The sequence below is a fragment of the Natator depressus genome, chromosome 1 (genome assembly GCF_965152275.1).
Source record: "Natator depressus isolate rNatDep1 chromosome 1, rNatDep2.hap1, whole genome shotgun sequence".
Lineage (NCBI taxonomy): Eukaryota > Metazoa > Chordata > Testudines > Cheloniidae > Natator > Natator depressus.
This window is the reverse complement of record NC_134234.1, coordinates 242,352,008-242,375,104: the sequence shown is the minus strand read 5'-3', so window position 1 is coordinate 242,375,104 and position 23,097 is coordinate 242,352,008. Positions and strand designations below refer to the sequence as shown.

Sequence of the window (23,097 nt, the reverse complement as noted above, 5' to 3'; positions counted from 1 at the left end):
TTTATTAGGTGGACATTATAAGATTTACTACCATTTCCTTGCTTTTAATTGCTTAGGTTTTATAAATGATATTAGATAAGGACATGGTTGTCACTTAGTAATCTTCATTGTTTTTAAAAAAAGCTTTTTGGGTTTGAAATATGATAGTGTGATTCAAAATAAATTGTTGCAATTTCACTTGCACTCAGTGGTGAGCTGGAGCCGGTTTGCTAGAACCGGTTGTTAAATTTAGAAGTCCTTTTAGAACCAGTTGTTCCGTGAGGGACAACCGGTTCTAAAAGGGCTTCTAAATTTAACAACTGGCCAAAAGTGGCGCCTTAGGCGCTGACTCCACGGGTGCTCCAGGGCTGGAGCACCCACGGGGAAAATTTGGTAGGTGCAGAGCACCTACCAGCAGCTCCCTGCCCACCCCCGGCCCCAGCTCACCTCTGCTCCGCCTCCGCCTCCTCCCCTGAACGCTCCGCCCTGCTCTGCTTCTCCGCCCCCCACAGGCTTCCCGCGAATCAGGGCTGAGAAGAAGGCGGCAGCTTCACGCTCAGGACCAGGGAAGCGGAGAGGAGGTGAGCTGAGGCGGGGGGGGGGGCGAGGAGGGCCGCCTGCACCGCAGCAAGTAACCCGGCGGGGGGGTGCGCAGGGGAACCGCTCCCAGCCCCAGCTCACCTCCGCCACCCTCGGCCTGAGCGCAAAGCCACCGCCTGCTTCTCAGCCCTCCCAGGCTTCCCGCCAAACTTCTGATTCACAGGAAGCGGGGGGGGGGGGCGGGCGCGGAGAAGCAGAGCGGGGTGGTGCGTTCAGGGGCAGAGGTGGCATGGAGGTGAGGTGAACTGGGGCCGGGCGCAGGGAGGGGAGCTGCCGGTGAGTGCTTCTGCGCCCACCAAATTTTCCCCATGGGTGCTCCTTTTGATGTGATCAGTGCGGGGAGCGGCCACTCCCCCTGCTCCCCCCAGCTACACTCCCCCACCCCTAGGAGCCAGAGGGACCTGCTAGATGCTTCCTGGGAGCTGCCCCAGGCAAGCACCACCAGGACTCCCCACCTCGCCCCCACGGCAGGTCCCTCTGGCTCTTAGGGGTGGGTGGGCACCCACTACAGTGGCCCACGAGACCCTCCTGCCCGGTTCTGGGGGCAGTCAGGGGACAGGGGAAGGGGGTGGATGGGGCAGGGGTCCTTGGAGGGGGAGCGTCAAGGAATGCGGGGGGTTGGATGGGGCAGGAGTCCCAGGGGGCGGGGGTGGGCAACGACCCCCTCATGGGGTGAGGAGGGAACTGGTTGTTAAGATTTTGGCAGCTCATCACTGCTTGTACTGATTTGAGTTTAAATCTATTTTGACTCAAATGTAGTACTGGATATGATTTCAATAAACATATCTACTTATTTAAATGAAAAATTATTTATTTAGCTCCTGGGCGAGGAAAGCATGCCAATTACTTTGTTATCAGCATGAGTTATGAAATATTTGGCTTAGCTCTAACTAAATTTATTAGGAAAAAATACCTCGTTTTCATATTTGTTTGCTATTTTTTCTGTATTTTCAGTATACTTACCAGATCTTGCTGCTAAAAGATAACAAAGCTGCAATGCATGTGTGTGCATTTTTTCCACTTCAATCTTTTCTTTTTTTTCAAATTCTCCATGGAGACAATGCAGTAAACTATCAAGGCAACACAATGCATTCTTCATCTGCTCTGCACATATCCTTATATGGCCTTGCATATTAAGCAATGAACTATTTTTTTCCATGTCTTTAGGGACAGCCTCAGCATAATGGGAACTGCATTCTGTGCACTTGTATATTTTGATTCTAGATGAAATCTTAAATACAGTGTCAGAGTCTGTGATTGGTAGAAAAACACTGCTACTTATATGACTTCTGAGAAACATTTGGTCAACTTGCTTGAGATCTTCCTGAACTGCTGAATCTTCCCCTTTTATTTCTGGAGACATTGGCCAGTAATAGACTGAAGAAACTGATCCTAAAGATGAAAATTGAGACTGATTTGCAGCACAATTCAACCAGACAGGATCATTAATGCCCACATTTCTCGATAACAATGGTGGGCCTAATTCTCTATTGCAGTGCAGCCAGTGTGTGCAATGCTCTTGGTGCATTCTAGTGTAAAAAAACTAATGTAGCTGGCCACAGAGAATATCCCCACCCCAGTACAGAGGGCTCCTTGGATGCTGTAGAATCACTGTAACAGCTACTATCCCACCCGTCATGCCTGAGGCCAGTAGAGAGAGCATGGCTGAGAAAAGGAGCCAGGGCCAGGTTAGCCTTACACCCAGCTATTCTAACTTTTGCTAGGGGTTGGCCTGGTGCCCAGCCAGCCCAGTAGTGGGATGGCATAAAAGCAAGCTTTGCACCATCAACTTGAGCTGTAGCATGTGGCCCTTGGGGACAGGGGAGCCGAAAACTGAGAGTTATATATTTTTGGACCTGCTTCATAAGTGGATCCTGACACAAACTCACACTACATGACTTGAGAACTACAATTTATGACCCTAGCCTGCAAATCCTTTCCAGGCAAGTAGTTTCACTGATTTCAAAGGGACTACTTACATGAATAAAGGACTACTTGTGAGAGTCAGGATTTGCAGGACAGAGCTCCATAAGATAACATGATCTTTTTCATATCTGATATTCAGTATGGGCTTATTTCTGACCTCCTTACCCACCCCCCCCCCCCCAAAAAAAGAAAAAACCTCCCATTGACTTCAAGGGTTGGTCAGTTTATTATTTACCTTGAATGAGAAATGTAGTACAGGTGGAGCAGGGTTTCCTGGACAAATACACAGTGCAGTTACTCAAAGAACAGGGAACGTTCAGCATGACATGTTGCACAGCATGTAAGTTTTCTCTGGAGCAGCTCATTGCTACCACTTTGTGTATTTTGTCTGACTCACACACAACAATCCCAGTTTTATTGAACTGAAAGAAAACATTGTGACTTACTATTTGTCTGCAAATTTTATTTTACAAACACCTACGTTTTAAAAAGCAGCTTCAATGTATTACAGATTTGGCTACACTATATATAAGTACATTGATTCTTCAGTCCTAATAACCTTTGGCTCTTAATTTGTCTTTCTGCTTTATCAGTCCTATACATATTTATTTACTTGTTCATTATTCTTATTAATTCACTATCTTTATATGTGTATGCTGTTTCCGAATGGACCCAATCAGTCTCCCTTTGAAGTCACTGATGAAACTCCAAGTGACTTCAAGCAAGCAAAATCAACCCATAGTTTTCTAAAACACCCTCAAGTGAAATTTATGAGGAAGAAAAAGGAACCGTGACTTTGTGAGAGGTCTAAATCATTTCTATCAGGATCTTTTGTCAGCATTACATTAGCTGTGATGGATACAGTAAGGCAGAGAAACATCAGTGCTACTGATTAGATTGCAAGCTTTTTGGATGAGAAACTAATGTCCATGTATAAGGGAGCTAGATAGATTAATGGAAGATAGCCATTGATTAACCTATCAGCCAGGATGGGCAGGAATGGTGTCCCCAGCCTCTGTTTGCCACAAGCTGGGAGTGGGTGACAGGGCATGGATCACTTGATGATAACCTGTCTGTTCATTCCCTTTGGGGCACCTGCCATTGGCCACTGTCAGAGGACAGGATACTGGGCTTGATGGACCTTTGGTCTGACCCAGTATGGCCATTCTTATGTTCTTATGTTTATACAGTGCCCAGCACAATAAAGACCTAATCCTTCTGGGTGGCTTTGGATTCAAATAATAGATGATATTATCTGACAAAGCTTTCTTATGAAGTTAGTGTATAAATTAAGCTCAAACAAATTCACTCTTAAAGGTAAAATTCTAGTCTTCTCTCTGGAGGCAGTAACTGGAATAATCTACGCTAGGGGGTTTCACATGTTATTTAATTATCTTAAAGAACAGTAGCATACTAGTTAATCTGGTCCATTATGCACAGGAAGGATGGAAAGTGATCAATAACAATAATATTTAATACATAAAATGTTTTACATTTTAAAATCTCTATACAGTATGAACAAATCTCCAAAGCACCCCGGCAAGTAGGCAAGTAAGCTTTACAATCCCCATTTAACAGATAGGAAAACTAAAACAGAAGACTTGTATACACTAGCCTTTTCCAGAAAGCTCCTACCACTGTACTATCTACCATCAGGTGTGTTAAGGATTATGGTATATTGATATGATATAGTGCCTGTGAATGATCACATCTCAGCTGTTATCTAATTAGGGAACTGAGCTCTTTATGTAACTGTTCATCTGCTTGCCGACTGAAAACTAAATGGTATTGATTACTGTTGGTACCTATTAATTGATATTATCAGTGATTTTAAGGGTTCATCCCCTTTTACTGGAAAGAAACACCTCTTTGCAGTGACATCTCTCTCATTGCATACCTTTTCAGATGGATTAACACACATTGGAGATTTCTCCATATGAAGGGCTAGAAACATACACATGTCTTTTTTATTTCCTAAACGTGTGGCAATCTTGTAACCTACATAGTTTCAAAGAAAGAAAAAGACATATTCAATAGACATATTCAAAAAGAGCCCCAATCTATATTGTTAAAAACATTGTCAACTGTTGTAATGCAGGTAATTTACTGAGCATCTATCATGAAAAAAAAAACATTTTGGGTGAAAACTTGGCACCACTGAAGTAAATGGGGCTAAAATTTAACCTTTGGGCACCTTTTAACTATGAGGACAGTTAATCTCTGGAACAGGCTTCTGTGACGCTGGCAGACCGGTGCCAGCTCTTGCCAAGGCCCCTAGACATCACTGAACACTGACAAATGCATAGCTGGAAACCAGTCTGACTCACCTGTGTGTTACCATTGTTACAACAGATGTTAAATTTATAAGAATGTATTTAGCGGAATGCTTGTGAGTTGCTGCGTGCATTAATCTCAATCTCAATCTTGTTAATATCTGTGTCCCTTGTTATAAGGTAATATGGAAATGTTTGCTTTGTACTACGGAAGTGTTTGCTATGAAACTGAAAACCCCCACAGTCAGGAGAGAAGAATTACCAAGCGTGAAATACTAGTTTACCGGAAGAGGTGTCATTTCCTCCCCAACAAAACAAGGCCTATAGACACCAGACAAATTGTGGAACACCAATGGATGAATGACTTTGTTGATTGCTTTACCACACCCAGGAAGTGGATACATGCACAAACCCTCCTCCCATCACAGCTTGAATGCTGGGGTAAGGGAATAAAAATCTCTGTTAAGGAGAAATTGTTATCACTATGCTGCTTGGAATTTGGAGAGGGCAGTGATTCTAATAAACAAGGGATTCCCCCAGCTGCTTAGCTTGGGTTAGTCCTAAAGGACATATTAAGCTTGCACATTACAGCAACTACTATTATATTTTGAAACCGAAGACAGTAACTCATTTGTGTATGTATGTTTAACTGCTTTAACCTTGTAGACCAGTGTTTCTCAAACTGGGGCCCATAAACCCCTGGGGGGTCCCCGAGGGTACCCCAGGAAGTCTGCAGGCCCCGCTGATCAACTCCTTCCCCTCCCTCCCAGTGCCTCCTGCATGCTAAAAGTCTGGTGGCACAGCAGGGCTAAGGCAGGCTTCCTACCTGTCCTGGCTCCGCACCAGTCCTGGAAGAAGCTGACACGTCCCTGAGGTGGAAGAGGAGGAGGGGGTCTCCGTGCACTGTTCCCATCCCAAGCACTGACTTCCTAGCTCCCATTGGCTGGGAACTACGGCCAATAGGAGCTGCAGAGGCGGTGTCTGCTGACAGGGGCAGCGCACGGAGACCCCCTGGTCTCCCCGTCGAGGAACCGCTGCCAGACGGATATGCAGGTTGCTTTTGGGGCTGCCCAAGGTAAGCACTGCCTGGCCGGAGCCCGCACCCTGTACCCAAACTCCCTCTGAGAGCCTGCACCCCGCACCCACTCGCATACCCAAACTTCCTCCCAGAGCCTAGAGCCCACATCCCGTCTGTGAAGTTATCTGATTAAAATATAACCATGTAGATTATTGTTGCTACCACTGTTATATAATTGCAACAAATATTGTACAAAGGTTGTCAAGTAAGGTGTCTATGGAAAGGTTACGATTTGCTGAATATGATTTTGCTATTTGTATGCATGTACCATTATTGTATTTAAAGTTATGAGTATTGGCTTTATATCTGGATTTCAAATATGTTTGCTCCTGTGGCAATGCCCACAAGGTATTTAGCCTGTACATCTTGAAGAGACTATTCAAGTTAAGTGGCCCATCAAAAGAACACTTAGCTCACAATGGAAGACGCATATTTACTCTTAATAGAATTTCCTGCTATGACTAAGCGAAATCATGTATAGACATGTGACTTGCTCATGTGACTCCAAACTCCATCTTTTACCTGTAATTCTCCACTAGCTGGCCTGATGTCTTTGTTAGAAACAATGGATTTCCCTCCACATGGCAGAAGCTATAAAAGGTGCTGAAAACATCTCAATTTTGCCTCTTTCCTACTCAAACCTATGGCCTATGAATTTATACTAATGGGAGCATTCTAACCAAGGGGCTGAGGCCCTTCCAATGATTTGGAAGCAACCAGAGACTTAACAAGCCCATAGTTTATTCCATCACTGCTGCAAGCCTGAACCAAGGACTTTGCAATTGCTGTATGTATTTGATTCCTTTAACCAATTTTAACTCTTACCTTTCTTTCTTTTTATAAATAAACCTTTAGATTTTAGATACTAAAGGATTAGCAACAGCTTGATTTTTGGGTAATATCTGAGTGATATATTGACCTGGATATGTGGCTGGTCCTTTGGGATCAGAAGAACACTTTGTTTGATGAAACTGGTTTTAAAGAACCACGCATCTTTAAGTCTAGTGTCTGGTTATTGAACCCAGGACTGGAATGCCTAAAAAAACTGCTTTTCTGACTTATTAGTCAGTGTGGTGAAATAGAAGTTCACTTGTGTTGCTGATTTGGTATATCAGATACATCCCAAACCACCAGTTTTGAGATGTATCTGCCCTATTTCTCAGCAGTTTGTCCTGAATTTGGTATTCTCAGTTGTGATCCACGAAGGCATGCTGATACCCTCCCATACCCCAACTCCCTCCCAGAGCCCACCCCTCCACACTCCCCCGCACCCAAACTCCCTCCCAGAGCCCACACCCCCTCCTCCACCCCAACCCCCTGCCTGGTGAAAGTGAGTGAGAGCGGGGGAGAGCCAGTGATGGAGAGAGGGGGTATGGAGTGAGAGCGGGCGGGGCCTTGGTGAAGGGGGCAGGGCAAGGGCTGAGCGGGGGGAGGGCCTGGGGGTGCCCAAAATTTTTTAAATCAAAATGGGGGTCCTCAGGTTGCTAAAGTTTGAGAACCGCTGTGGTAGATAACACTCATTTCTTTTCTTAGTTAATAAATCTTTAGTTAGTTTATTACAGGATTAGCTACAAGCTTGCCTTTGGTGAGAGATCTAGGTGCAACTGACCTGGGGTAAGTGACAGGTCCTTTGGAACTGAGAGTAACCTGAATTTTGTTGTGCTTTCTGGTGTATGGGACCATCTATCACAAAGGCAGGCTTGCCTGGGTGGAAAGATAGACCAGAGTGCCCAAGGGGACTGTCTGTGACTCCATGTTAACATTGAATCATAGAACCATAGAGTTACAAGGGACCACAAAGGGTCATCTAGTCCAGTGGCTCTCAACCTTTCCAAACTACTGTACCCTTTCAGGAGTCTGATTTGTCTTGCATACCCCAAGTTTCACCTCACTTAAAAACTACTTGCCTTATAAAATCAAAAATAAAAATACAAAGGTGTCACAGCTCACTAGTACTGAAAAATTGCTTACTTTCTTATTTTTAACATATAATTATAAAATGAATTGCAATATAAATATTGTGCTTACATTTCAATGTATAGTATATAGAGCAATACAAACAATAATTGTCTGTATGAAATTTTACTTTGTGCTGACTTCGCTAGTCCTTTTTATGTAGCCTGTTGTAAAACTAGGCAAATATCTAGATGAGTTGATGTGCCCTCTGGAAGACCTCTGCGTACCCCAGGGGTAAACGTATCCCTGGTTGAAAACCACTGATCTAGTCTTTCCATGTTAGGGCTATTATAGTGCTTGTGGAGTTCACACTTGTTACTTGGTTTGTGAAATCTAAGTATAGAACATACAACCAATTTGGGGATTGTAGCCCTGCTTCTTGACAGTCTTCCCTGAGGTTGGCACCCATGTTCATGAACCACTCCGGGTAGCCTGAGAATTTCTAAGGAAGGCTGTGTAATCCACCATTGGAGGTTTTCAAGAACAGGTTGGACAAACTCCTTTCAGGGATGGTCTAGGTTTATTTGGTCCTGCCTCAGCACAGGAAGCTGGACTTGCTGACCCTTCCAGGTTTTTTGTTTGGTTTTGGAGTTCTTTGGTTTTACACAGATGTATGCAAAAAACACAAACCCACAGTGTAAACAAAGCCTCCAGCTTTCTTCACTGCTCACCAACCAGCCTATACATTGGATGAGGCAAGGGTCTTACAGAAAAAATATTGGGCCAGATCCTCAACTGATGTAAACTGGCATAGCTCCATTGCTGAATTCTGAGTACTTCACATTACAACCTTTACATTATTTGTAACAATTTTTATATCGAATTTCTTATATTTACCAAAACATCAATAATCCATTATGTGGGACAATTTGCTAGATATAAAATGCTCTGTTCTGCACAAGATTGATACTCACTCCACTGCATCAGTTTTACCCATTTAACTTTACAGACCAGAATGGAGTTACACTGGATAAGACCAGTGTAACGGAGTAGGGAATCAGGTCCAAGATGTGCAGCCTTGCCTCAGCTGATGCCCAGTCACAACACTGTTGAAGTCTTTCAGATGACTTTAACAGATGTTGGATTGGGTCTTAAGTAAGTGCAATTCTGAGTACTGAGGTACACACGCCAGATATAATAAAGAATTTAAAAAAAAAAATAAGGATTAGTGATTTAGTTTTGTTCACACGAGAGCAAGTGGTTAAAAACTTATTTTCTATTCCACCCACTTTTTCCTTTAAATTACATTGGAAATTGATTCTTACAAATATTCCACATCTTTCATCAAACTTACCAATGGTACCTATCACTTTGTTCGTTAACTGCATAGTTCTCAGGCCTCATGGACTATCTTTTGTTTATCATATTTTACCCATTTTAAGACCCCATATTGTGTACACTGCTTTATAAATAGTAAGGCCCCAGTCTTCTACTAAGAACCATGTAGGCCTGTGACCTGTGAGTTCCTTCCCATGATGTTGTACTTCCCTACTATTATTTCCTCTGCAGCCACCATCCATAGGTGGGCAGCAAGAAGAAGTAATTGTGATCCTGATCTACGATTGGAGCCCCTAGGTGCTACCACAATACAAACAAACAAACAATAAATAATAATAATAATAGACCTGGGCTGCCACAAATGTCCTGCATGTCCATAAGCAGCTGGGATCTGCACATCAGATCTACCAGGAAGAGCCCAATTGTCAAATGTGTAAATATGTTTAACTGGGTACCAGTTTCTTCTATTAATCACCTCAAAATGTAAGCCAAGAGAAATACAAACCCCGTTCCATGTCTGACTGTAAAAGTCTCTTCCTTTGGAAAATATTTAAGAATTTCTTCCTTCCTTCCTTCCTCTTTCTTTCATCTGATATTACTGTGGTAAAGAAAGATTATATCATTACGTCCAGAATCAAAATCATACATATATGAAAAAATATAATTTCATTGTGCTTACAAACGTGTTCTAAAACAGTATAATAAACGCTTTTCCTCCATAAGAATGAAAGGTACATGAACAGAAAATTTTGACATGTAATATCACAGCCTCATACTGTTCGCCAGCAAAGTAAACCTTCAAAAATATAAGAGAATTGAGCCCTTCCTTGTAATTGGATTAATTCAAGCATACTGCATCCGATGAAGTGGATTGTAGCCCACGAAAGCTTATGCTCAAATAAATTTGTTAGTCTCTAAGGTGCCACAAGTACTCCTGTTCTTTTCGCGGATACAGACTAACACGGCTGCTACTCTGAAAAATAACATCGATGTTTCAACTTCTCACAAAGCAGAAGAAACACATTCAGTAAATATTGCACCATCATTTTGGTGTGTCGTCTCCATTTTCTTCTGTGTAATTAACACCAATTTCTACTTTTTTTTAAAGGAATTGTTAACTATTGGTGACTGAAAGAAACTTTATTTTGTATATTCTAAACACCTAAATAAAAAGCCATTTAATATCAGAGTAAATTTACGTTTTTTTTACCTGTTTCTCTATTACTAAGAGCATTTGCTTCACAGACATTTAAAAGGCTTTTAAAGAGCAGAAGTGAAACTTAAAAACTACTTTCAGTTCATTTATTTGTCGTGATCACAAACTATTTCCTGATGATGTTGTAATAGGTCAATCCTATTTCATAATGCTGTGTGTACTATGTGAAGAGGCAAGGCCAGATGGCTATCGGAAAGTAGTGAGAAACAGGTATATTAGCCCCAGGCTAAACAAATCCCTGTTACCATAGTAATCAAATGGCAGTTGCTCCAGGTTAATCAAGACACCTGGGGCCAATTAAGATCCTTCCAGAAAACAGTGGAGACAGCTAGGTTGATTGGGACCCCTGAAGCCAATCAGGGGCTGGCTGAAACTAATTAAAAACCTCCCAGTTAGTCAGGTGGGGTGTCAGGAGCTGGAGGAGGAAGTTGCACTGTTGGTGAGACTGAGCAGTACAAACCATATCAGGCACAAGGAAAGAGGCCCTGAGGTAAGGGTGAAGTGGATCTCAAAGAAGTGGGGAAGCTGCTCTGGGGAAGTAGCTCAGGGAATTGTATGTGTCCTGTTTCAAAAAAAGTCAGCTATCATAGGTGATACTATTAGGGTCCCTGGGCTGGAGCCCAGAGTAGAGGGCAGGCCTGGACTCCCCCCTGATTAATCACTGAGACAATGGAGACTGTGTGAGGGAGGATAGCTTCTTCTCACCTCCCTTGCTGGCTTGTGATGAAAATGGCTCAGTAGGCTGTGACCCTTGCCCCTAAAAAGAGAAGGGCTACGTGGAGGGTCACAGTGAGCCTCTGAGGCTAGCGAAATCTGCCAGGGAATGTGGGACCCATGGAGACAAGGACAGAGCTTTGTCACAACTATTTAAAATACACAGTGTTAATTAAACAAGATTAATTCTCTGAAATAATGGAAGTTGACCAGACTAATGCAGGGTATGAAAATAAGCTCCAAAAATGCCCTTCAAAATGATGAACCAGAGGGCACTTTATTTTTGTACTCTGCGCATCTCTAGCAAAAAAATTCTGCCTTCTCCCCCCCCCCCCCCGCCCCATAATGTTAATTTGCAAGTGACTTGCTCCTCACTTCTGACTATGGAGTGATGTACTGGACAGCAGGGCTGGTGAGTTGTATGGGCCCATGGTGCCCAGGCTTCAGCAAATTCAGGGCCTAGCTCCACCAATGTTCAGGGCCAGGGCTCTCCCCCCAGCCCCACCTGCCTGTCCCTGCCAGCCCTCGGCAGTGGGCAGCTGCCCCATGAATCTCCCTGCTGCGCTCCCTTGATGGCAGCTGCCACAGTCTGCTACAAGGGAGTAGTGTCGGGGCAGGCTGAGGCAGCTTGCTGTGCCTGCAAAGGAAGGTGGGGAGGAGGAACATGGCAGCTGCGGCCCCCCCGCGCTCCCAGCAGGTGACTCTGAGCCAACTCTGGGGTGGAGGAAGGTTTATCCTGGCTGGACCTCCGGATCAGCAGCCTGGGGGGCTTGGTTGAATGTTGTGCTGCGGAGGGGCCCCCCTCCTGTGGAGATTGCTGCTGGGGAGAGGGCTGGGGGGAGTCCTTCTCTCTGGCCCCCCTGCCCTGAGGCAGCCTGCCTGCTATACCCCAAACTCCTCATCCCTGGCCCAGCCCCTCCTGCACACAACCCTCCTTCCCAGAGCCCGCACCTCTCCCACACCCAAACTCTCTCCAAGATCCTGCACCCAAACTCCCTCCCAGCTCTAACCAGCATAAGGAGAAAAAAAAGTCAATACTAAAGTTCAGTCTTCAATCAAATTTTCAATCTGATAAGCCGACAGAATGACTTGAGTGGATAGAGTATGTTACCTGATTCAGACCTGCCATAAAGCTTAACACAGAGCATGGCAAAGTGCAGTTCATCAATTCATGTAACTGGTAGTGCAGACAAAAAATTATAAATCACTTGCCTTCCCTCAGAAAAGAGATTAAGAATAATTACAGTCTTTAAAAGTCTGATAAGCATTCCATTCCACATATGTAATATATGAATGAAATTGCTTTTACCAAAAAGGTGCCAAGGCTCAGAAGACATGGAAGCCTCTTTCAAGAATCTTATAGCTACAAATAGAGCATTGTGACTGTGGTATCCATAAGAGAGAATACCTAAGATCCTACTTAAAAGTTTGAATTTTTAAAAGGAACTTTCACTACAATATGTTAATGTCTGAGCTGACAAGTGGTGTAAAAATCAGATACCTGAGTAGAATAAGTGCGAGTCACCTAGCAAGAAGCAAAGAAATAATTCCCATGGGGGGGGGGGGGGGGAGGGAAGAACCATTCCTAAAAGACCTGAGTTCCTGGGCAGAAATGTGGTAGGTGTAGAAAGAACACATGACAGATGAAATGGAGTGGAAATGTGCAGGGAATGTAAAGAAAAGGGTATTTGGAGCATGCCTTGCAAGGGAAGGGGGAGCAAAGTGATCAGGAAGATAACCGAAACAGGGATAAGTGAAGCCTATTTCATGGGATTGTGTATCCAAAGATGGCCCACCAACCAGGTTTGGACTGTTAGTGAAATCCTATTACACTTTAAATAAATTCAGGAGTAGAGGTGACTCCCTAAAGCTGATCTGATTTCCTACGGAAACTGTATTGCAGTTCCATAGTATTCTACAATGACCTATTGGAAAGGATTCACGAGGCATCCCAAGGCCACAAATTACATCTAATGTCATAGAATCTCAGGTTTGGAAGGGACTTCAGGAGGTCATCTAGTCTACCCCCCTGCTCAAAGCAGGGCCAATGACCAGTTTTTGCCCCAGATCCCTAAATGGCCCCCTCAAGGATTGAACTCACAACCCTGGGTTTAGCAGGCCAATGCTCAAACCACTGAGCTAAATTGCTTTTGCTTTATTATTTTGCAGTATAACAAATCATTTATACATAAAATTGCAACATTTTTAGCACTGATAGTTATATTTTATATTAGTACACAGAGTCTTTCCATACTTCCTTTTCAACTGATTGTCATAAATATAACTCTTTAACACATCATCATGCCCCAGTACCTCAAATGTATTGTTTTATGTAGGTAAAGCATTTCACCTGCCACTCAAGGTACCTATAGGGACAGAGTCTGTAACCCCTCTGCCCTTTTCTAGACGCCAATTTAAAGTTAAGCACACGCATAAGTACTTACCTAATCACTTCAAGGAAGTCACTCACAAACTTAAAAATAAGCACGTGCTTTGCTGAACCAGAAGCATGCCATTTTGGTTAGGTATGGCCCAGTGGCGGGAGGGGGGACCCTAGTTTCTCTTTTTCTAGCCGGAGTAGAGTCTCTCTCACCTTTGGCAGGTTCAGCCAGCACTTGTTCCCCAATAACAGCAGCCAACCACTTTCATCAAATCAGATTGTGGTGTCATTGAATCCAAATATTAAGAACAAGAAACATATTTTAAGAAAAAAGAAAGCGTTTAAAACTCCAGTAATTTTAACGTATGTAACTAACACGTGGGGCTGGAAAAATGAAACTGGCCAGGGAGCGAGTCCTGAAAAGAGGAGCCCTTTGGCGGGCCTGACGAACAGCGGGCTCGAGGGGATCACGGCGGGAGGCTTTGCAAATCCGGGCTGGCGCACAGGGTCATTCTCTGACAAGGGGATTTTTTTTCTTGATCACGCGCAGCGTGCGCCCGCCACTTTCCCCGCTTAGGGCTGCAAAAAAAAAAAAAAGGCGGAAGCCGGCCCCGGGGCGATGCGGTGCTAGGAGCCGCGGAACACGGGGTGGGGCGGAGGAGGGGCTGCTGTACCCAGCCCTTACGCAGGGCCCAGGAGAGGGCGGGGCCCCGGGAGCCCGGCCCCGCGGCCGTGCCCGCTCCGGCGACAATCGGGGAGGAGCCCCCGACCCGCCCTTCCGTCAGACTCTTCTTCCCCAGCGTCCCGCGCGCCGCCCTTGCCAGCCAAGATGGCGGCGCCCACGCTGCGGCGAGTGGGGGGCCGCCGGGCCGCGGGTCTCTGCGGGCTCCTCTCCCGACGGATCCATCACCAGCCGCAGCGGGCTCCGGCCGCCAAGAGGCTGCTGGCGGCGCAGTGCGAGCGGGGCCTGTTCCAGGAGGTGTTCCCGGCGCAGGGCGCGGAGCAAGGGCTGCCCGCCCTGCTGGAGCCGGGCCAGCCCCCGCAGGCCGTTTACTGCGGCTTCGACGCCACGGCCGACTCGCTGCACGTCGGCCACCTGCTGACCGTCATGGGCCTGCTGCACTTTCAGCGCGCGGGGCACAACGTCATCGCCTTGGTAGGCGGGGCCACCGCCCGCCTGGGCGACCCCAGCGGCCGCACCAAGGAGCGCGAGCCGCTGTCGGAGGAGCTGGCGCGGGCGCACGCGCTGGGCCTGCGCGAGGGGCTGCGGAGGCTCTTCGAGAACCACCGCCTGCTGTTCTGGCCCGCGGCGGGCGGCGCGCGGTTGGGCGAGGTGATGCTGCAGGACAACGCGTGGTGGCTGGGGCGCGAGCCGGTGGTGGGCTTCCTGTGCGGGGTCGGGCGGCGCCTGCGCATGGGCACCCTGCTCAGCAGGCAGAGCTGCCAGGCTCGGCTCCGCAGCACCGAGGGCATGAGCCTGGCCGAGTTCCTCTACCCGGCCCTGCAGGCCTACGACTTCCTGCACCTGCACCGCCACCATGGCTGTCGCATCCAGCTTGGGGGAGCCGACCAGATGGGCAACATCATGTCCGGATATGAGCTCGTCACCAAGTACGGGCGGCGGGACAAGGGGGGTGACTGGGCTGCACCAGCAGGCTCCGACTTCATCTCTCATAGGGATGGGCAGCCCCTGAGAGATGAGGGGGGCTGGCCTGCCACCGGCCGTGCCAGCATGGTCAGATGTTTCATCTTATCAGGACTGGCAACCCCTGAGGTGCCAACGTGAGCTGCCCCACTGTGGCCACCAGCTTCATCGCTCACAGGGATGGCAACCTGAGAGACGATAGGCCAGCCTGCCAGGTGCCATCATGGGCTACGCTAGTATGTCCAACCACTTCATCTCATTGGGCTCGACAGCCCTTGATAGGTGCCAGCACAAGCTGCATCACCCTGGCCTCCCACTTCATTTCTCTCAGAGACGGGCAGCCTCAGAGAGACCACGTATCCCAAATTGCCCTGGGCTGCAGAAGCATAGCTGACTGCTTCGTCTCATAGGGCTGGGCACTGGAAGCCCCTGAGAGATGATGGGTCCCAGCCTGCTAGGTGCCGTCTTCTGCCGAGTGGCCTGGGCCTGTGGCACCTAGCAGGCTGGGACCTGTCATCTAAAAGCAAGGAGGTGGCTATCTCAAGCTCAAGCCTGTTGCTTCACACATCCTAATCCACAAGTGTGACAGTGATGAGGGTGATATTAAAATACTGGAGGGGTCAAGCTTTTTCCCTTATTGTTTCGTCAGGTAATGCAAGGAACTCAGGATGGCCAAGCTCAAGTATTCAAAAATAATGAGTCAGACCTCAGATAGTTAATATTGGCTTAAATTATTTAAAAAAAAAAAGACGGTGGGTGTTTGTCTTCTGTTTTTTTGGCCTTTAGGGACACACGGATCACACTTTCAAGCTTTTCCTTGTAACCATGAGGGCTAGAAATTTTTATTTTTTAAATGAAAGCTGAGAGTCTCATACTTATTTGGCTCCAGTATCTGGGGCGTTAAGTAAAGTATCATATATGAAACTTGATAAAATTGCAAGGATTGGTAACGCTAAAGTGGTCAATATTTTCCAAAATTTCAACAAGTTTTCCACCAAATGAAAAATGATCATTTTTCTTTAACATCTCTAATATATAAGTAGACACAACTCTTGGGTGTCTGGGTGACAGTACAACCCTCCATTGTCAGGTTGCCTGAGATATAGAGACTTTGAGGGAGCAGCATTGAAATGCTGCTCAGACTTTTTTTTTTTTAAAGTCACAATCTATAATAAAAGACCAGGAGGCATTTAACGTTCAGTAATTGCAATCTGCATCATGGCAACAACTAGCCTGTTAAGAACAGAAGAGGCCTCTAAACATCTCTGACTGTCTCCAAGATATAAGACTGTTTGTGAGATTTATAGCAGCATGCACTGCAATAGATAAGTGGAAGTAGAGGAGAAAAGGCAGCTGAAAAATGCTTTTAAGGAACAACTGCAGATACCAATGGTGGTGGAGTGTTGTTGCTGTACTAATAAGTGAAATGCAAACAGACTGCTTGATCTAGCCTGTGCTGGTAGTTGAAATGGAAATAAAAGCTGCCGTGGCACTTCTCAAAAAGCTAGACAACATTCAAAGGTATTGTACAAGTTATGTTGAACATAGAAGAACATCTACAATATGCTATAGTAGAGGGGTGGTCAACCTGTCGCTCCGGAACCGCATGCAGATGTTCAGAAGTTAATGTGCGGCTCCTTGCATAGGTACTGACTCCGGGGCTGGAGCCTATATATGCTAACTTTCCAATGTGCCAGGGGGTGCTCAATGCTCAACCCCCTTCTCTGCCCCAGGCCCTGTCCCTATTCCACCCCTTCCCCCGAGCCTGGCATGCCCTTGCTCTCTCCCCACCAGAGCCTCCTGCGCACCACATAACAGCTGATTGCGGCAGTCGGGAGGCATGGGGAAGGAGGGACGGGGAGGCGCTGGGAGCGGGGTGGGGGGCTGCTGACGTATTACTGTGGCTCTTTGGCAATGTACCTTGGTAAATTCTGGCTCCTTCTCAGGCTCAGGTTGGCCACCCCTGCTATAGTACATCAAAATTGACATTCAGTGCATCTTAATGCAGTATTCTGAACCAAATGCTTCAGAAGAACCTGCCAAATTCCCTGTTATGGAATAACCTGCCAACAGAGAAAGTTTCTTCCTTACCTTTTATTAGCTGCTAGTTGTCTTCTACCCTGAAGCTTGAGGCTTATATATATATATATCACTTCTAATTTTTTAAAAACCTAAGTGGATAGTCTCATTATTACATATAAAACTATAGCTTATTTTGTATCCCACCAATATTGTCGCCTCAAACATTTAGTGGCAGTGAGTTCGCAAGACAAATTTTTTAAAAAATGTACTTTAGTATAATCTAATTACTCTGTGAAAGGCTTAGAAGCAGCTCGGAAGGACCAGTAGTTCCAAGTACAAGTTACATTTAAGCTTACCAAGCAATATGATTTTAATGCATTGTGATTCTTTTCCCCACAGAGTGACGGGAGAAGATGTGTTTGGAATCACCGTGCCTCTTATTACCAGTACCACTGGAGATAAATTGGGAAAGTCTGCTGGTAATGCAGTTTGGCTAAACAGAGATAGGACCTCTCCATTTGAGCTGTATCAGTTTTTTGTTAGACAGCCAGATAGCACTGTTGAAAGGCAAGTAGTTCTTCTTAAACCTCACTTTTCACAAAATTTGCTCCAGAGAACGCTATATAACAGCAGCACTGAAAATGTGCCTATGTTTTGTACAGATAGATACAGTATGAGATCATGCAGTAAGATGGATTTCCACTATCATCATGCGAATTACTCTTTTGAAAATGTGTCTTTATTGATTAAATAAGGTACATCAGATTAATAAATGTACATGACATTAGCACTTCATTTATTCACACATACTGGTAGATGCATCACAAGTTAGCATCAGAAGAGTGGACCATTGAGTTTTAAGTAGCTTGGGGACACCACCATGAAAGTGTATGAGTATGCACTTGAGGAAATAATCTAGAAAACATATGGTTTGTCCTAACTTTGCAAACAGAAATAAAGGTCTGAAAAAGTAGAATATCTACAATCTGGATTAATTAAAATTATTTTAACACAGGGAATTAAGTTTGCATGGCAGATAGAAAGGAAGTCTAATATACTGACCAATGTAGAGATGAAATAATTCCCTCCCTGCCCTTAGGTACCTGAAACTCTTCACTTTCCTTCCTCTTCCGGAGATTGAGCACATGATGGAAATGCATGCTAAAGAACCTGAAAAGTGGGGACCTCAGAAACGACTTGCTGCAGAAGTAACTAAGCTTGTTCATGGAAAAGAAGGTCTGGAATCTGCTAAAAGGTAAAGTTTTACTAATTTTTCTGTCCAATTACGGGCTTATTTAGGATAAGTGCTTTTCATGACCAGAGGGAGGTACTGTGTGGATCGTTCATGAATAGGGCTCTGTGACTTCAGCAGCGGCCAATGCGGCTGGCCCTGGGGACAGTCACACTGGCTGCTGCTAGAGTGGCTCTGCAGCCAGCCAGTGCTGGAGCGGCCCGGGAGCTGCACTGGCCACTGCTCTGGCGGCCCCAGGCAGCTGGCCCCAGGGACCGTCCAAGCAGTGGCTGTTGCGGCTGGACCTGGGGGCAGCAGGAGCTGCCACAGCTCGGTGGCTCCCACCAGCAGTCCCCAGGCAGCTGGAGCAGCGACCGGCCCCCCAAGATGCTTCCCCACTCCCCTCCCCCCCCCTCCCATCCCTGGCAGCTGGTGCTATGGGCCCTCCAGACTCACCCCCACCCTCCCAAGATTCAGTCAGGGTATTTATGGTACAGGCTGTGACTTCTTTTGTTTCTTGCCCGTGACCTATGACTTTAGTAAAAGTACTGGTGATTAAATCGTAGCCTTATTCATGAACAGTTGAGTGGGGGAGGGGAGGGCAACAAAATGGAGAAAGGCATATGTTATGTAATTCTGCAGATACTGTTATCCTTGAGTTGCATTGACAAGGTTTGAAGGGTTTCAGTTCACTTTTTTTTTTTTTGGGGGGGGGGGGGCAGCAGGAAGGTAGGCTACTATGGTAAAAAGATGCATGGGGAGAAAATTTTAATTAAGAAAACACGAGAACCCTAATTTAGTTAACCACAATTTTTTTTAGATGTACAAAAGCACTGTATTACAGCAACGTGGAGGCACTGGAGGCTATGTCTGACCAAGAATTACAGGAACTTTTCAGAGAAGCTCCATTTGCTGAATTGATGCTTGAACCTGGAATGAGTGTACTTGACCTGTGTCACAAAGCCAATGCCATTCCAGATGGACCTAGTGGGTATGTTCCACTTGTTTGTTATATGGGCTGCAGTTGTACACTTGCAGACCTTCTGTTAGAAATGAATTTCTGGTTTGTTCAGTCCTCAGTTATATCAAAACACCTAGTAGTCATCCATCTGAGAAATCAATTAGTGAGGTGTTGGTTGATACTACAGACTGAGGTGGGAGAAAAGCATAGGTGTAAAAGTTGTACAACGCACTACCGTCACTTTAACTTATAAATTAATCTAAAGTAATTTGATAGGTCTGAACTGTGCTGCTAAAATACCTTCACGCTATTGATCTGAGTTGTAGAATGTTGCTATCTGCTAAATTTCATTAAATGAGTAAGTCTGGTATGGTTTTACTGTGCACAGGAACATACAAAGTTCTCTAGAGTTCTAAAGGAATGACACATGAATTCCAAATGCACTAAGTGAAAAAGAGCCATCAAGAGAATTGATTGGCTAGAGCAAAATATTGAAATAAGTGAATTTATTGCTGGTGCAATGCACCAGATTAAGAGCCATGAATGATGAAGGGCACATAAGAATGGGTCAAACCAATGGTCCATCTAGCCCAGTATCCTGTTTTCTGACAGTGACCAATGCCAGGTGCTTCAGAGGGAATGAACAGAACTGGTATAGAATCAGCTTCTAAAACAGAGGCTAGACAGAGGAACAACATCCCTGCCCATCCTAGCTAATAGTCATTGATGGACCTATTTTCCATGAACTTACCTAGTTCTTTTTTGAACCCTGTTACAGTCTTGGCCTTCCCAACATCCTCTGGCAAGGAGTTCCATAGGTTGACTGTGTTGTATGAAGAAATACTTCCATTTTTTTGTTTTAAACATGCTGCCTATTAATTTCATTTGGCGATACCGAGTTCTTGTGTTGCACTTCCTTATTTAGTTTCTCCATACCAGTCATGATTTTATAGACCTCTAATATTTCCCCTTAGTCATCTCTTTTCCAAGCTGAAAAGTCCCAGTCTTATTAATCTCCTCTCATATGGAAGCTGTTCCATACCCCTAACGATTTTTGTTGCCCTTTTCTGTACCTTTTTCAATTGCAATATATCATTTTGAGATGAGGCAACCAGATCTGCATCCAGTATTCAAGATGTGGACATACCATAGATTTATATACAGGCAATATGATACTTTTTCTTACTATCTATCCCTTTCCTAATGATCCCCAACATCCTATTAGCTTTTTTGACTACCACTGCACATTGAATGGATGTTTTCAGAGAACTATCCGCAATGATTCAGAGATCTTCCTTGAGTGGTAATAGCTAATTTAGACCCCATCATATTATCTGTAGAGTTGTATATGTATGTAAAGATAGCAGTAGAGTCAGTTTCTTCCTATACCTCACCTCTCAACAAAGGCATATTGCCAGAGATGGGGATTGGTGCATCCTTTAGGAACGTGACTGATACCAGTCACTGTTGACCTGAAATGAACTTGAATAAGTGACCTAGAGGAAAATGGTTTCATATTCCATTATGAACTACCCAAGTTGTCCAGTCTCCTGCACCAACATTAATACAGTAATTTTTTTTTCTAAACTGAATGTTTGAGAGTTAGCAACAGTCAATCAGTTTCGTCTTGTAATTACTGTTTTGTTTCAAGGTACCGGAAGATTACAGATGGTGGAGTCGCTATAAACTACATTCAAGTAACTAATCCTGAAACTGTTCTTGTCATTGGGCAACATATCCTCAAGAATGGAGTGTCACTACTTAGGATTGGAAAGAAAAACTTCTACATTATAAAATGGTTGCAGTTGTGACAAAAGGAAATACCAAATTAAAACATACTGTCACACTAAATTTCCCAAAGCCTCTATTTTACCTTGTCTTTTCTATATTGTGCATATTGCACATCTCACAAGAACAGCACAACAGGAAAGTAGTTTTTGTCTCGTTCTTCTCACAATGTGAGATTCTACCTACTACACATGGTTCAGATAAAAGCAGCTAAATTTATGAAGATGAATAATTTTGTATTTGTTTTAATTTTGACTGTTAATAAATTGGAGAGGTTTGCTACATACTAGGAGTCATGGAGTGAAGAATATAGTAAAGAAACTCGGAGCAAAATATTCCATCTAGTCTACCCCAGGATTCCTTTGGGGATAGAGCAGTCATCATTCACAGAACCAGTTCCCCAAGACAGAATTCTCAGTGTAATAAATATGTCCCAGAAGGCAATCTACTCATTTGCTGTCAGGGTTATGAAAAACTCATTTATTCCCTGCCCCACCTTATCCCCTCTAGAAAAGATGTGTTTTGTGTTCTAGTTTGAGACTTTAATGTTTTTGAATAACAGAATTTGAAAGTTTAAACAGGGCTCTCATTTCAACCAGTGCAAATCAACTATCCAAAAAGGTGAGCTGTGAAGAGATGAAGGTAGCTGTTCAGCCCATCAGGAAACATTAAATTACAGAAATGTTTAGAAGCCTAAACTCATGGAGTATTTGGTGATTGGAGAGAAGAGGTGTGGGTAAAGGATAGAATGAAATATCAGATGTTGGATTCGCTTAGATGTAGTCTGTCTTTACCACCTGCAACTTCTACCCGATTGCATAGGAGTTATCCCACTGGAGAAATTACACCAGTTCCTACTGCTTCTTTCCTGGAACAATTGTAAAGAGGATATGTATAAGAATGTAAAAATACCAATTTATGAAGGTAGCTGATCTCAGGGGCAGCCAGAAGCCATGTATGTAATAGTGGATCTGTTCCTTCCACAACCTGGATCCCAAGATGCTGATGAATACCAATGGAGGCTCTTGTGCGTGACCTAGGGAACATGATCAAGGAATGAGAAATTCTAGCCCATCAACCTATTGGAAGTGAGAGCCACCAGAGTCCTCTTGCAGAATGAGCAATCCTTGGCCAAGCTGACTTCACCCTAAGAGAGCAGTCTACGTAAATTGGCAGGGCAAAACAAGCTCAAGCTTGAAGACAATAGAGATCTTTTCCTGGGCAGATCTGGTTTTCATCAGGCAAGTTACATAAGAGATGCAACATAAAAGCAGACTGGCTGAGCCTCACTTAAACTGTAAGCTGTCTGAAGCAGGGACCATCTTTGTGTATGTACTGTCTATTATAGTACCTGAGCCTCTAGATATTGTTGCAATGCAAATAAGCAAGCTGTCCAAACAAACAGTTTTCCACAGGAGCAGTGACATTGTGGACCCCATAAATTGGCCTCTTCGGATACAGACAACACACAAAAGCAACACTTCTGCACAAAAGAAGCAGCCCAGCTATCTGACCAGATCCCATAACCAAACCCATGTGCCTTCCCTCCAGTTCACTTACCAGTAATGTTGGTAAGAAAAAAGGAGGAGGTAATTAGTCAAGACCCTGTAATGCAAAGGCCCAGAACTCTATGACCATGAAATACTTTTCATTCCCATACTCCAGCCTATTTCCACTGAGTTTGTGTCGCTTACGTCAACAAGGGAGAGCCATTGGCGTAGGCTGGGCTACGCTGCCTAGGGAATTAAAATAATTTTAACACGGAATTAAGTTTGCATGGCAGATAGAAAGGAACTTCTAGGCACTAAAGTTCTGCGGCAGGACTGGGATCCCGTGGCTGCTGTAGTACCCACTGCCTTAATAGAAGGAGCAGGTAAATTGTACTTTATCAGTTTGCTAAAATTTTATTTATGACAATGTAAAGTAAGGTTTTGTTTTTTAAATAAAAGTTTTAGTACTTAGACATCAAATTTATCCCTCATTGCAATTTATTATATTAAAGTGTTTTTTACATGGTTTAGGCAAGATATTTATTAATTATATTAACCAA

The 23,097-nt window shown here is 44.6% G+C and overlaps 2 protein-coding genes across 2 annotated transcripts in view; one reads left to right on the top strand and one right to left on the bottom strand.

Moving 5' to 3' along the window:
• The window catches only part of LOC141977929 (uncharacterized), a 73,525-nt gene extending 59,435 nt beyond the window's left edge, over window positions 1-14,090 (bottom strand). The window contains exons 1-5 of the mRNA XM_074939745.1: window positions 13,465-14,090; window positions 9,596-9,688; window positions 4,403-4,503; window positions 2,741-2,927; window positions 1,543-1,971 (exon numbers count right to left, since the gene is read on the bottom strand). Of these exons, the coding sequence (XP_074795846.1) occupies window positions 1,543-1,971; window positions 2,741-2,927; window positions 4,403-4,503; window positions 9,596-9,605 (727 nt within the window). The 5' untranslated portion in view covers window positions 9,606-9,688; window positions 13,465-14,090. The remainder of the gene's footprint in view (window positions 1-1,542; window positions 1,972-2,740; window positions 2,928-4,402; window positions 4,504-9,595; window positions 9,689-13,464) is intronic.
• A 124-nt stretch (window positions 14,091-14,214) lies between these two features.
• YARS2 (tyrosyl-tRNA synthetase 2) lies at window positions 14,215-22,940 on the top strand. Its single transcript, XM_074939731.1, has 5 exons — window positions 14,215-15,011; window positions 17,467-17,634; window positions 18,167-18,322; window positions 19,119-19,289; window positions 20,911-22,940. Exons 1-5 carry the CDS (start codon window positions 14,230-14,232, stop codon window positions 21,068-21,070), a joined length of 1,437 nt encoding a protein of 478 aa, XP_074795832.1. The 5' UTR covers window positions 14,215-14,229; the 3' UTR covers window positions 21,071-22,940.
• The last annotated feature ends 157 nt before the right edge of the window (window positions 22,941-23,097 follow it).